Source organism: Chiloscyllium plagiosum, chromosome 35 (assembly GCF_004010195.1).
Source record: "Chiloscyllium plagiosum isolate BGI_BamShark_2017 chromosome 35, ASM401019v2, whole genome shotgun sequence".
Taxonomy (NCBI): domain Eukaryota; kingdom Metazoa; phylum Chordata; class Chondrichthyes; order Orectolobiformes; family Hemiscylliidae; genus Chiloscyllium; species Chiloscyllium plagiosum.
The window spans coordinates 21,040,310-21,054,798 of NC_057744.1; the positions used below are offsets into that span (position 1 = coordinate 21,040,310).

Here is a 14,489-nt window from a genome sequence, read left to right on the forward strand (position 1 = left end):
ACTGAGACCTGTGCATTTCTTAAATAGGGTTTCTTTGGCAAGGTAGTGGGATCACATTCATTCCAGTTGATATTTTAATTCTGGGTTTTAAAGATGTTTTTGTGCATATAGTTCATCTGTAATCTTACCTTGTCTTGGGAAATACCTTATTGAATTTTGTTGTTGTGGTATTTGAAGTGAAAAACCACCTGGAAATGCTTTAGTGAGGGAGAAACTTAAAACCCTTGGTATCAGAAAAGAAAACGTATTGGAGATACATAACAGACTTAAATCTTATTATGATCAAACAAAATCAACATGATTTTACAAAAGCAAACTTGTGTCCAATAAATTAATTGGATTTTTTTTTGGATATCACTAGTAAAATGGATAAAGAGGATCTGATAGATGAAGTGTATTTGGATTTCTAAGAGGTATTCAAAAAGCTGTCACACGAGGCGTTGATACACAAGATAAGGACTCACTGAGTTTCGGCTAATCTTTTAGTCTGGCAACACAATTGGTCAACAGTCAACAGTTTAAAAATAGGGGTTAATGGACTATTTTCAGGTCAGCAGGTTTTAGCTATTACAGCGTTTCAAGGACCAGTGCTGGGGTCTCAGGCTTTTTCCATCAATCTTGATCACTAAGACAAAGGGGGAGAGAATAATGTATCTAAATTTGCTGATGATTAAAAGTTGATTGGGAATACAGTTTTGAGCAAGACAAAAGGAAATTGGAAAGAGATATAGACAAAAAGACATATGAGTAGGCAACAAAGTGACAGATGGAATATAATATTGTAAAACACAACATTATTTACTTGGCCATAAGAATAAGAAAGCAGAATATATTTATAAAAAGTGTGAAACGTATAAATGTTGATATTTGGAGGAAATTGGATTTACTTGCACAAGGATGCAGAAAGTTAGCATTCAGGTTCAGCAAACAATTAGGAAGACAAATGACATGTTGTCCTTCTTTGCAAGGGAACTGGCATACAAGAAAAATAAAATCTTAAATTGTACAGGACTTTGAGACAGTAGAGCAAAAATATGGTAGACTTGTTCTTGGATTATCCTGTGCTGACAGGCTTAGATTGGACCTTTTATTCCAAATGGAATCTCTTTGGGGAAAGAAAACATCCTTCTGTAGGAGCTTTAGAGGATAGGCACTGAGAAATTGTTTCCCTGAGTGGGGAATCGAGAACATGGAGGCACGTTCTCAGGATTAGTTATTGTTGTCATGATGCTGTCACATTAAAAAGGTTACTTTGTCCTAGGGTTTTTTGAAGAGAGGTTGTAAAGGCAAAGGCGAAGAGTCTAGGGAGCTGAAAAGATAAAACAGTTTAAGAGTGGAAGGGAAGTGGCTAGTTCTCCCAGTTTAGGGTTTTCTAGTTTTTTTTTTAGCTATAGTGATCAAAAGATGTTTTAAATACCAGAAGGGTTGTAAGCTTCACTAAACAATTCCTAACTAACTTTCTCTGAAATCTCTGCATATTGTTCCCTCCTGTCTGTAAGAATCTGTGTTTGTATTTATCTTTTTGCCAAGGGGTGTATTTATGGGATGTTACCATATTGGAACAGTTAATTAGTTAATTTGCGTTATCGAGTCGGTTAAGTTTTCTAAGAATTAAGTTATTTCAAATTCCACTTTCTTTTGTTTGTGTTTCAACTATAGTGTTTGAATAAATTCTGTTTTGCGTAAAGAGTTGTTCGACCAGTTGCATTACAGCTGGAACACCCATTTCGCACTTACCTTTAAAAGTAAGAAAAGGTTAGCGTCTAGGGTGCCTTCTTAAAATACTTCGAGGGGGGCTGGCCTGCTCCATAATATTATATAGTCAGTAATATAGGAATATATAAATGTTCATCCACTGAAATGTCCCCAAAACACACCAGCCATCAAAGTTCAGGAAAAAAAATAAGAAACACTTTTCTCTGCAGATTCTTGCTTTCATAAAGGAAACTGTGGCCAATGGATTGGAGTTGAAGGTCAAGGAATAAAGATTATGATGTTCCAAAGTTAGTCCCTTTAGAGGCTCTAGCAAATCACGAATGGTTGTCTCTGAAGTTTTGGAGACATGGGTTACTCAGAAAATATAACCTTGAGATGCACTTTAAAAGATTCCTGAATTTGAGGGTCCCATTTTCACAAGTGTTTTAATTAACTACTAAATTATTTAATTCAGTTATTTGTTTTCCTTTTTACACTTATTGTATTAGATGTCCTGTACTATTCTGAACATTAGGAATCAAATTGACATTACCCACTTACCAGCTACTCAGCTATCAGCTAGCTTCTTTCCTGCTTAAAAAAAAGTGAGAACCCATTTCAAACATGTTTAAAAACTAGCAAAAGAGCATCTTTTTCTTCTCCTCCCTAAATCTCTGACTCATTCAATTGCCAGCACTCTGTTTATTACTGTCACCTGAGATGCCCATATTTAAAAACTTCTACAGTGAACCTAGTTATAGAAAAAAAGCAGTTTAAGCTTGGCTAACTAACTCCATGTTTGTTATCCAACCAAGGATAGTGGATGCAGGACTGATCAGAAGGTCTGCAGCTGTGGATAGCTTCAACTCAGCTGGGGGAGGTGGCTATTCTGAGGGGGTTGAAGGACTGCAAATGTGCCTCAAAAATGAAGAAAACATGTATGAAATACCAAACTAAAAATAAGGCTCAAACATGGAAGGCTATTAAAATAGATGGGAAACCTCCTAAATGTTGATGCTGCCTTTGGGTGTGGCTTTTCATCCTTTTTATATGGACAAAGACCCTGAGGTTCTGATGACCCTGTACCAGGTTCTATCCACCACAGTGCGAAGGGAGTCAGACCCCCCCCCCCCCCCCGGCATTTAATTAGACAAATTGGCTATTCACTGCTGTTGCATTGACCTAATTTCTTCTGTACACAATCTGATATTTTTGGTGGCCTCCAGTGAGACCTGGAAAAAGCAGTTGGAACATGCATAAGATGGTTAATCAAGTTTTAACCAGTTTCCAGAAGGGAGAGTAAAACAGGAATTGGCCTTTGATTTGGAAATATGGAAAAAATATGGTTTGAGCGAGGCAATATCGATACCTGGTAGCTGCCTTTACTGATTTTTAAATGCTGAAACAAGATGGCACTGGGGGATAATTGTATGATTTAGGTTTGGGGTGAATCTCTCATTCCTTGTACAAAGTTCCATTTCTTGTTAAAATGAATAGATTGTAAGTTCCCACTCATTGTAGTCCCAATTAATCAAAATAAAATATTAAACCTTTCTTGAGGCCATACTTCAAAGTTCTAAAATATTTGACTCAAACATTGATCATTGAGCAAACTGGATCCTTTCAGATGAGGATATCAGTTAATAATTGATTTTAAAATGGCTGTACATCCACTGGGAAAACATGCCCATGGGAAAAACGTAACAGTTACAAAAAATTTTTTTTGCTTTGCTGTGATATTCGAGTCTTCATTTGTCATTTGATTTTCAGGCTCACAATTAAAATCACTTATCAGAGGAATTATAGTGCTAGAAATTGTATTATGCCTATTCCTCAAAAAGTTAGCAAAAGCAAACCAGTTTAATACTGATATAGGCTCAACAGGCATTGGTCAACTAGATGAGAAGCAATTTTAAGCATTCATGCAGTTGAACTGTATAAATTTGGTCCTAATTTCTGTTGAATGATTTCACTAGGATGTAAACATGCAGCCGATGTTTGGAAGTTTGGCTGGGCCCAAGCATGGCTCTTCGGCATGCCCTACCTCAATGGAGTTGACTACTATTTATTTGTCAAGCACCCCCTATCCACAAGAGGAGCAGGTGTGCTTTCCGATACAGGTTATGATTGTGTTCATGTCCCACAACTTGAATCATCTCTCTTGGGAATGGTCTGTTGTTTGAGAATCAACTGGCTTGACATTAAAGGAGTCCAATCAATCAGTATATTCAGGGCAGTAACACACAAAATAATGCAGAGGCTTCATTTTCATTACCAGTTCAACCTCAAATTCAAGTGCATGCTGATCTTACAGCCCCTAATCTGGATTGAAAAACAGAAACAAACTAATTTAAGGGTCTTGGAAAGTAGATAATTGATAGCCTCACATGAGGCTCCCAAGCACTGAGGATGTCACCTAGACAAGGGACGAAACATCTGCAACACAAATTCCCAGCTCGGCGAACAGAATCACAACAACGAGCACCCGAGCTACAAATCGTCTCCCAAACTTTGAACATCTACGGGCGAGAGACGCTAAGACAAGCCAGGAAATGGGAACCCTGTGCCAAACGCCTAAGTGCCACATACGAACAACTCCGGTTCCTGCACGAATGCCGAAAGAATAGAATCTTTCCACCATATACAGACCACCAGTCAACAACCCACAAGCCAGGGACACAGCCAGACAGAACGGATTCAGGATGAGACTACACAAATACAGACAAGAAATTGCGCGCCAAAAAACGTTAATTTCAAAAAACACCAATCAGGAATGGACCCGGACCATAGACAGGCCTTCACCATAGGACAGAACAGGACCACACACTGCAAAAAAACAGCAAGAAAAGAAAAAATGGCCAAACTAACACACAACAGAGAGGACACCACAACACACTCCTGGGTTAGAAACCTCTCCCACAGACAGCTCACAGACATGGAAAGAACAATACTGGCCAAGGGACTCAACTACAACCACAGGGATGCCAAGACAGCAGACTTCCTAGCAGCACTAGAATACACACTCAAAAACAATGGCTGACAGAAGAGACACAATAAACAGTGAGACAAAGTATTGTACCCCTGATAACAAGGAAAGACAAACACATAACCTCAACACCAAGGAGAGGAAACAACAGCCACTCTCAGACAACAACTCACCAGGACAAAGGACCCGATACCCAGCATGAGCAAAACCAACGTAGTGTACAAAATCCCATACAAGGACTGCACAAAACACTACATAGGACAAACAGGAAGACAGCTAACGATCCGCATCCATGAACACCAACTAGCCACGAAACGACACGACCAGCTATCCTTCGTAGCCACACACTCAGATGACAAGTGACATGAGTTCGACTGGGACAACACTACTATTAGAGGACAAGCCGAATAGAGAACAGCCAGGGAATTCCTAGAGACATGGCACTCATCCACAGATTCAATCAATAAGCACATCGAACTGGACCCAATATACAGGCCACTGCAGCGGACAGCTGGAACTGACAACCGGATGCGGCAGATACAAATCACTATAAATGCTGGAGGAAACATCACAGAAGTGCTTCACAGGAGGCTCCTAAGCACTGAGGATGTCATCTAGACAGGGGCCGAAACGTCTGCAACACAAATTCCCAGTTCGGCGAACAGAACCACAACAACGAGCACCCGAGCTACAAATCTTCTACCAAACTTTGAGTAGATAATTGAATTATGCGATAGCATTTGTTATGTATTTAAACTAGTTTAATTTAGGCATTTCTGCTGAATTACCCATGAGAGTCAACTGTTATGTTGCATTATTTGCCTTATGATGACAAAAATAAAATGAGAATCACTGAATGTTGCACTCAATCAAATGTGGTGATATTTACTGGGACCCAGAAGAGTCTACTGTGTGGCCTTTAAAGGGATGAAAATTCCATAGGCCTAATTAAATTCTTGAACCACCACAGAAGTGTGGTGGGTTCGGGGATAATGGTTGTCACTTGGGTCATTAATCAACCTATTTAGCATGCAGACTCTCAGCCAAAATCCCCCATCAGCCCCCTTCTACCTCTACCTGGAGTTAATTGAGGGAGGATTTACTGCTGCTGGGAGACTGACGAATGGCCTGTCCCACGATTAAGTGGGTCCAGCCACTGGTTTCTCTGCAACAAGTTCGCAATAAATCTAACATCGTGCGTACAGAAGGGGAAAAAAAACAAGTCACAAAATGCTCCCCAATTTCGACAATGATGAATTGCACCAGAGTACTAACATCATGACTAAATTGTTTGTTTAATTGATTTGGCACCATTTTCTGTTTCTTATAAGAAAGATGTAGTCAACAATTTCAAAGTTTTCTACTTGTACAACTTTGCTAAGAGTTGCATAGAAAATATTTGGTGGACAGAGTAGCTTTTGGAACTGTAGCTCAGAGCAAGTCATTTGTTTCCAGAAATGAAGGTGGAGAAATAGGAAAAATCTGGAGTATTTATTTTGTAGCTTGCACAACTATTTCAACTCCTGTTTCGAAACCAGAAAGATTTTGAGAGTTTTCTTTTCAAAAAAATCACGCCTTCATTGTATCCGAAGCAATCAAATTTATACAATGCTTGATTCTGAAAATGTGTCATGTTTTTCAAATTATATCATGATTTTCCTTAAAAAAATGACAGTTTACCTTGTTGGCTATTCTTATTGATGTTATATCCTAGCTGAAGCACATCTAATTGGAAAAGTATTTAAGACAAATCGACCATTTGGCCCTTGAAACTTGCTGTCATTCAGCATAATCGTGACTGATACGATTGTGTTTTCGCCACCATTAATCTGTCTCCTCCCACAAACTATACCTTTTATTCCTTGTCTATAATCTAAATAATTCAACCTTGAATTATTAAATGACCCAGCCTCCATCTATTTCTGAGCAATGGAATTCCATACTCTTGCTGACCATCTGAGAGAAAAGAAAGTCCTCATCTCCATCTTATTCTCTATTTCTCTATATCTCTGCACCTTCCTATCCTAAACTCTGTCCCCTAACCTTAGTCTTTCCTATAAGGCGATACATGCTGTTAGAATCTGTCCTGTTAAGTCCCCTCATGATCTTGCACGTTTCAATAAGATCACTTTTCATTCTTCTTATCTTCAAATGGTACAGGTCCAATCTATTCAACTGGTATTCTGGGAATAACTCAAATCAACCTTCTCTGAAGTACTTTTAGTGGAATCTATTTTCAAGTAAGGAGACCAAAATTGTACACACACCTCCAAATGTGGTTTGCCAAGTCCCTGTACAGCTGCAGTGAAACATCCTGATTAACATATTCCATTCCCCTTGTTATAAATACCAGTATTCCAGTTGCTTTCTTGCTGTATATGCAAACTAGGTTTTTGATGATTCATGTACCAAGGCATGCAAATCATACTGTACCTCTACTTTCTGCCAACTAAATGGTATGCTGTTTTTCTAATCTTCCTGAAAAAGTGCCCAATTCATATTTTTCCTCATTATACTCTGTAATTGCCTAAATAACCCGTCTGTATCCCTTTGCGGATTCCTCGCCTCATCTGGCAATTCACTTTATTACCTACCTGGCATCATTAACAAATTAAATTACTGTATCCCCACGTCCAATTTGATCATTGATTTAGATTGAAAATATTTGATACCCCAGTACTGATCCATAAGCAATAGGAGCAGGAATAGGCCATTTAGCGTCTCAAGCTTGCGCTGCCACTCCAGCAGTAACAGTTTGGCAACTCAGTAAAGACCTATTTAATCTCAATTCTCTGCTTCCTATCAGCTAACCAATCATTTATCCATATTAGTACGTTACCATGTACAAGTTGAGCCTTGTTATGCAGTCCATGTGCAAATACAACAAGACCCGTACAATATCCAGGGTTAGGCTGACAATTGGCACCAGAAAATGCACCAGAAAATTGCCAGATAATGACCATCCCCAATAAAATGCAATCTAACCACCACCTCTTGACATTCAATGTTGTGACCATCATTGAATCCCTCATTTTAAATATTCTGGATTTACCACTGACCAGAAACTCAACTGGACTCACTCGCCCAGAGCTGCCAACCAATTAGATGTCTAGCAGTTTTCTATCATGAGACTTCCCTCCAAGTGAGAAGTGGAATTCTACCATTTAGCCAAGCATTAAAAGGGCAACTAAATTATTGGATGTGCAGTCCTAGTCAGTTCTTTGAATGGCTAACGTCTGCAGCCAAATGCAGCCAAAATGCAGCCTTTCTGTGACTGTCAGGGACTGATAATTTACAGGCTGCAGGTTATAGACCGTAGTTCTTGGCAAAAAAACGGCACTTCATTCTTTATTTGTTATAACTCTGTCAGGTGCAGGACTTCTCTTTTATCATGTTTAAAAAAGCACTCTCAACATCTTTTATTTGGCTCTTTTAGAGTCATAGAGATGTACAGCATGGAAACAGACCCTTCGGTCCAACCCATCCATGCCGACCAGATATCCCAACCCAACCTAGTCCCACCTGCCAGCACCCGGCCCATATCCCTCCAAACCCTTCCTATTCATATACCCATCCAAATGCCTCTTAAATGTTGTAATTGTACCAGCCTCCACCACATCCTCTGGCAGCTCATTCAATACACGTACCATCCTTGTGTGAAAATGTAGCCCCTTAGGTCTCTTTATGTCTTTCCCCTCTCACCCTCTCGTTATGGACTCCCCCCACCCCAGGGAAAAGACTCTGTCTATTTATCCTATCCATGCACCTCATAATTTTGTAAACCTCTATAAAGTCACCCCTCAGCCTCCGACGCTCCAGGGAAAACAGCCCCAGCCTGTTCAGCCTCTCCCTGTAGCTCAGACCCTCCAACCCTGACAACATCCTTGTAAATCATTTCTGAACCCTTTCAAGTTTCACAACATCTTTCCGATAGGAAGGAGACCAGAATTGCACACAATATTCCAACAATGGCCTAAACAATGTCCTGTACAGCCGCAACATGACCTCTCAATTCCTGTACTCAATATTCTGACCAATAAAAGAAAGCATACCAAATGCCTTCTTCACTATCCTATCTACCTGCGAGTCCACTTTCAAGGAGCTATGAACCTGCACTCCAAGGTCTCTTTGTTTAGCAACACTCCCTAGGAACTTACCATTAAGTGTATAAGTCCTGCTAAGATTTGCTTTCCCAAAATGCAGCACCTCGCATTTACCTGAATTAAACTCCGTCTGTCACTTCTCAGCCCATTGACCCATCTGGTCAAGATCCTGTTGTAATTTGAGGTACCTTTCTTCGCTGTCCACTGCACCTACAATTTTGGCGTCATCTGCAAACTTACTAACTGTACCTCTTATGCTCACATCCAAATCATTTATGTAAATGACAAAAAGTAGAGGACCCAGCACCGATCCTTGTGGCACTCCACTGGCCACAGACCTCCAGTCTCAAAAACAACCCTCCACCACCACTCTCTGTCTTCTACCTTTGAGCCAGTTCTGTATCCAAATGGCTCGTTCTCCCTGTATTCTGTGAGATCTAACCTTGCTAAACAGTCTCCCATAGGGAACCTTGTCGAACGCCTTACTGAAGTCCATATAGATCACATCTACTGCTCTGACCTCATCAATCTTCTGTTACTTCTTCAAAAAAACTCAATCAAGTTTGAGAGACATGATTTCCCATGCACAAAGCCATGTTGCCTATCCCTAATAAGTCTTTGCCTTTCCAAATACATGTGCATCCTGTCCCTCAGGATTCCCTCCAACAACTTGCCCACCACTGAGGTCAGGCTCACAGGTCTATAGTTCCCTGGCTTGTTTATTAATCTCCTGTGATTTAAGAATGCAAATGTTTTTAACAATTAAGTTATTCTATTTTAAATTGATTTGCAATTTATAAGTTTAGGTTGATAGACATCACTACTTTTGGTAATTCAATTATAATGCAATTGGGAAAACTAAGATAAACAATAAAACTTAGCTTATGCACATGCAATTCACAATGCTCTAGAACGGAAGCTAAGCCACAAATAACAACATGACGACATTTGGATATGAAAAATATCTCCTTGCCCTTGATAATCAGATTGGCATGAGTACAACATTTGTTATTGCCATACCCTTGTTGTATGTTGTGCCACATGAGCTGTTGAAATATTGTTAACGATTGAGAAGTCCGTGTGGTATTTGATTTTTGGCAACTTTCAAAAGTAGATCAATTTTCTTGTTTCCTTAAGAGTCTGAAACAGCATTTTTTGTTGGCCTTGGTTAACCAAAGGTACTGATTTGTATTTAAAATTAATATTTTAGTTCATACAATTTAAATAGAATTCTAATTTCTATTATATTGCCAATCAGTTGAGTGATTATTGATAATTCACTAGGTTACCTCAAACATTAATTAAAAAAAGGAAAGTAAACTGAATGATGTACAATTCTATATTTCGTCTGAATTGTGATTTATAAAATATTTTGTTACTTCTATTTCAGGTCAGACAGTGCTACCGACAGGTTTGGGTAAGTGGTTGCTGTATCTTATATAACAAAAAATGAAATTGGGTCCTGAATGAATATGAAGTTCATTTCAGTGTGTAACATTGTAGGTTTGGTGGACTATACTTAAGATTGTGACCTTGTACTACTAAGACATGGTATATTGGTGATGGAAATCTATTCATCAAAATAAGAGAACCATGAAGTACAGAGTGAATATTTGTGCAGTTGTAAGTATCTGTAATAATATCCAGTGTTTATCTGGCAGGTTTCTGTTTATCTATTGGTTGCATTAGTAATGATAATTAAGTGCATCTTCTGAACTTATCCATTCAAGAAGAGAAAATTTCAGCAATAGAATGTTGCAGTTGAATAGGATAGCCTCTGTCACTTGACTGTCAATGCTGTATTAATTGAGCTAATCCCCATTTCCTGGTTGGAAGAGTGGTTGAGACAATCTCCACCAAGTTTCTCATGGATACAATCCACACCAAAGTCTACAGTTTAATATACAATAATAATGTCAACCCAAGACTAATTATATTTATATTGTGGAAAATGGAGATACTTACGTCAGTGTTGTCGATGATGCATTCTTGAATTTGAGGTTTGTAGGCAGATAGAGCATTCATCAGTGTGCTTTAGTCTACATTATACCTGCACTGCAAGCACTCATACCATTAATTCTTCTCAGTAATGTTGTTATCTTGTTAAATTTAAAATTCCATGTTTGTAGAAGTGAAATCTGTTGAAATGCAGTAAGTCCCTTTTGTATTTACAGGCAATGAGATAAGTCAACTTACAATGCTTTAAAATTTGTATTTACTTACCATAGAACATAATGTCAGAAACTGAATTCAAACATCGATTATTTATTATTTGCATTTATTTCATACACTTATACAGTAAATTTGTCAGAAAAATTTATATATTCTCTTCATTCAAAAGAAAAGTATACTGGCTGCTAAGGTTAAATCAAAGTGTTAATTCCAAAATTTATTGTGGTCTGTGCCAATATGATTTTCTTAAATTTCATATATGCAAACTACCTGATTTACACACAGTTGTACTTCACATTCTTGATGTGGTTTACTAATGTTATAGGTGACCTATTATGCCATTCAAAATAGTACATTCAGTGCATATTTTTGTTTGTCAGAGTCAGTCAAATTTTTCTTGAAAACTGAAAAAACCAATCATTTAGAATCAACAGATAGACACTTAAAAATCACAATGTAGCATCTGATCATTTTCCCAGGGTGCACGATTACCGACTTCACCTTCACATTTTTTAAAAAGCAGATAATACAACCTACGTAACTAATCATCTGTGAGGTCTTTGAATGTTTACAACACTTAGGCTTCATGGCCCTAAAAAGAAACAGATTAACATTGAATATCAGGATGTTACATTGTGTAGGAGAGAATGTTCCTTTCCTTATGAAAGGGTATATAATCTTACTCTGAGGAATTGCAGTAAAACATTTGTTAGTAGTTCACAGAAAAAAATGTGCTGAGTCTTAGTGCTGTAATGGAATCAGAGCTTTGAGATTTAAAACTGAAAATCACATTTCAACATGCTAATTTTAAAAAAAATTGAAATTTGATTGACCCAAGTTTTTGCTTATTTAATGGCAATCCAAATTTTAAGTGGTATAGAACACAACTGTATTTCAGGAGAATGATACATTATGTATATTTTGTTCCAAAAATAGCTCTGAACTGGTGAATGTTAAAAAGAAAAGTAGACCCAGAGGGTTGTTGTGGTTCTTATTCAGTTATTTGGTCCTGTAAAAAAACTCTGCTCCAAGTTATACCAGTATATATAAAACAATCAATCTGATATGACAAATGCAAAGTTCATTGGATTAAAAAATGGAAAAAAAGTTCATTCTTGTTTCTAATTGATCCTGCAATCTCAGGATTTACTTCAGATGAATCAGATGGAGAGATGGAATCCCAAAAAAATGAAAAACATTTGTGTTTAAACTTTAATTTTTACAGCTGTTTGGCAGTATTAATTAAAGTATTATATTTATATCATAGAGCGCTTTTGACTGGAAAGAGGGCTTTGATCGATAGAGGCTCTGTCATCGAGAATGTTGATGATGATTGACAGTTAACAGCGAAACTTTGCTCAAATTTTAAACTAGATATGTTAATTGTGGTCATGGCATTACCCTGAGAAATGTACCAGCAAGTGACTCAATTATTGTGTTGAGTTGAAACAGATGCAGTGCCTGAACATGTTCTCTCTGCCTCCAGGGAATAGATACCTCTGTATCAAGATAAGTGTAAGAACTCAGGAAGCCCAACTGGAAAGAAACATCATTTATTGTTAAACACCAAAATAAAGCCACTACCTGTGGCAAGCGTAGACTCTTCCCAGCTTGGGACAAACAGTTCTGTGAACCCATCTGTGGGTCTGCTTTATAGATATTTCCAATCAGCTTGTTCAGCGATGTTATTACACACCTTTGGAGCAGGTGGGACTTGAACGTGGACCCCCAACTCAGAAGTAGGGATTCTACCACTCTGCCATAAGATCCCTACCCTGTACTGCACCCAGTGTTTTCATATGGTCTCCCATCCAAGTACTAACCAGGTCTTAGGTTTTGAGACTAGATAAGATGAGACTACAAATGCCATAGGCAAGGTGCTGCTTTATTCTTGTATGAAATTGTTATCACAAATAACTTTACCATCACCAAATCACGTGACTTTATAAAATTTGTTTACCTATTAGCCACAGTGCAGACAATTAGAAGTTTACATGCAAAGCCCATTATGAGCATTGTGATCCATCAAAATTGGGGGGAGGGATAGCGAGAGCAGAAAAGGATTAAATCAAAATGGAATTGTAGGGGGAAGACAGTCTACTGTTTGTTTTCTTAATGTATTTTCTAATCAAATTGTTTAGATACATTGTTACACACCTCTGAATCAGACACCCATTAGCTCAGCACAATCATTGCATCACTACAGTCCCTGAGGGTCAGCTTTTTTTTTATTAGAAGTGGTATCACAAAACCAAACAACTTTACTGCCACCAAATCACCATGATTTTTGTTTTGCTTTTAACTGCAAACCACCACCAGTGCAGGGTCTTTTTGTTTGTGTACTAAAGTTCTTTTTTTTTTAAAATGGGAAATATTAGAGTATCGGAAGCCAGTAGGATTGGCCACTGTGGGATTAAAACCATGACCTTTGCACTAACCATCATGCTGTAACCATCTTGGCTAATCAGCTAGAGGGCCATTACTGTGGCCATTTATTAGTCCAGTGAACCACTAAACAAGTGTCACCTACTGATTTATCTCTGTTTTTTTTTAAACTAGGGTTTGCTTTATTTATTTATTTTGGTGTTTTTCCTGTATCCTGAAGTGTGATCAGAAGCAACTTAGTGGCTCTCCAACCACTGAGACTTTTTTTCTGCTTGTTCTTTTTTTTGATGACTACCGGTAATCATCCATGTAGCCCGTCAAATATTTACAAGCAAAGTTCATTGTGGGCAGTGGGAGAGAGGGAAGGGGCTAAATCAAAATGAAGTTGGAGGGGAGATAAATTCTATCCCCCATGGCGCTCACTTTGCTCTAAAGACATCGAGAGCATTGATGGACATTGCGTGTTTCCTCTCTAAGTACACCTGGGCACAAATGTAACCATAGAAGAGGGACAGGCAGTCAGCAGATATGAACCCCTCCACAGCCCCTTGCCTGGATCTGTTTATAGCCAACCTGGCCAGGCCCAGGAGCAAACCCACAAGGAGGCCCTCTGATCTGCCTGCACTCCTCTATATCGGGGGCCTAAAGATCAGGCACACTGGGCTGAATTGCAACCAAAAACAAAACAAAAGATTTTTCAGATAACTAAAAAGGGGCTGCAATTGCCTGGAACTAATAATAACATGGTTCATTGACTGCACTGAAAAATAAACAGTTGGGCTGGGAGTTTGTGAACTGCCACAATCTGCGGTTATAAGGCACTGCTGCATGCAATACCCTCCAGCCCAGGTCCCCAATGAAAAATGGGAGGACTCTCATATAGAAAGCCGTCCACTAGGGATCTCTGCTGTCTATTGGAAAATAAGCACATTAAGGTGTGAGGAGTCCTCTTTATCATTTTTTTAAACCGCTTTATACAACTCTAGAGCAGGTGGGACCTGAACCCAGACCTCCTGACTCAGAGGTAGAGACACTAACACTGTGCCAAAAGAGCCCTCCAGGGTTCTTCTTTAGTTTCTTAATACTCAGAAGTGCTATTGTGCACAACTAAGTCACCTTCCCACCATCAAAATCACTGTTTTTTAAAC

The 14,489-nt window shown here is 38.6% G+C and overlaps 1 protein-coding gene across 5 annotated transcripts in view; it reads left to right on the forward strand.

Annotated features, from left to right (window-relative positions):
* LOC122540691 (protein Aster-B-like) overlaps window positions 1-14,489 on the forward strand; it is a 640,121-nt gene that overhangs the window by 325,229 nt on the left and 300,403 nt on the right. For 3 of the 5 annotated variants that reach the window (XM_043676778.1, XM_043676776.1, XM_043676777.1), the window contains one exon: window positions 10,175-10,201. The exons of the other annotated variants lie outside the window; for them this stretch is intronic. In XM_043676778.1, the coding sequence (XP_043532713.1) occupies window positions 10,175-10,201 (27 nt within the window). The remainder of the gene's footprint in view (window positions 1-10,174; window positions 10,202-14,489) is intronic. 5 annotated transcript variants of the gene reach the window in all.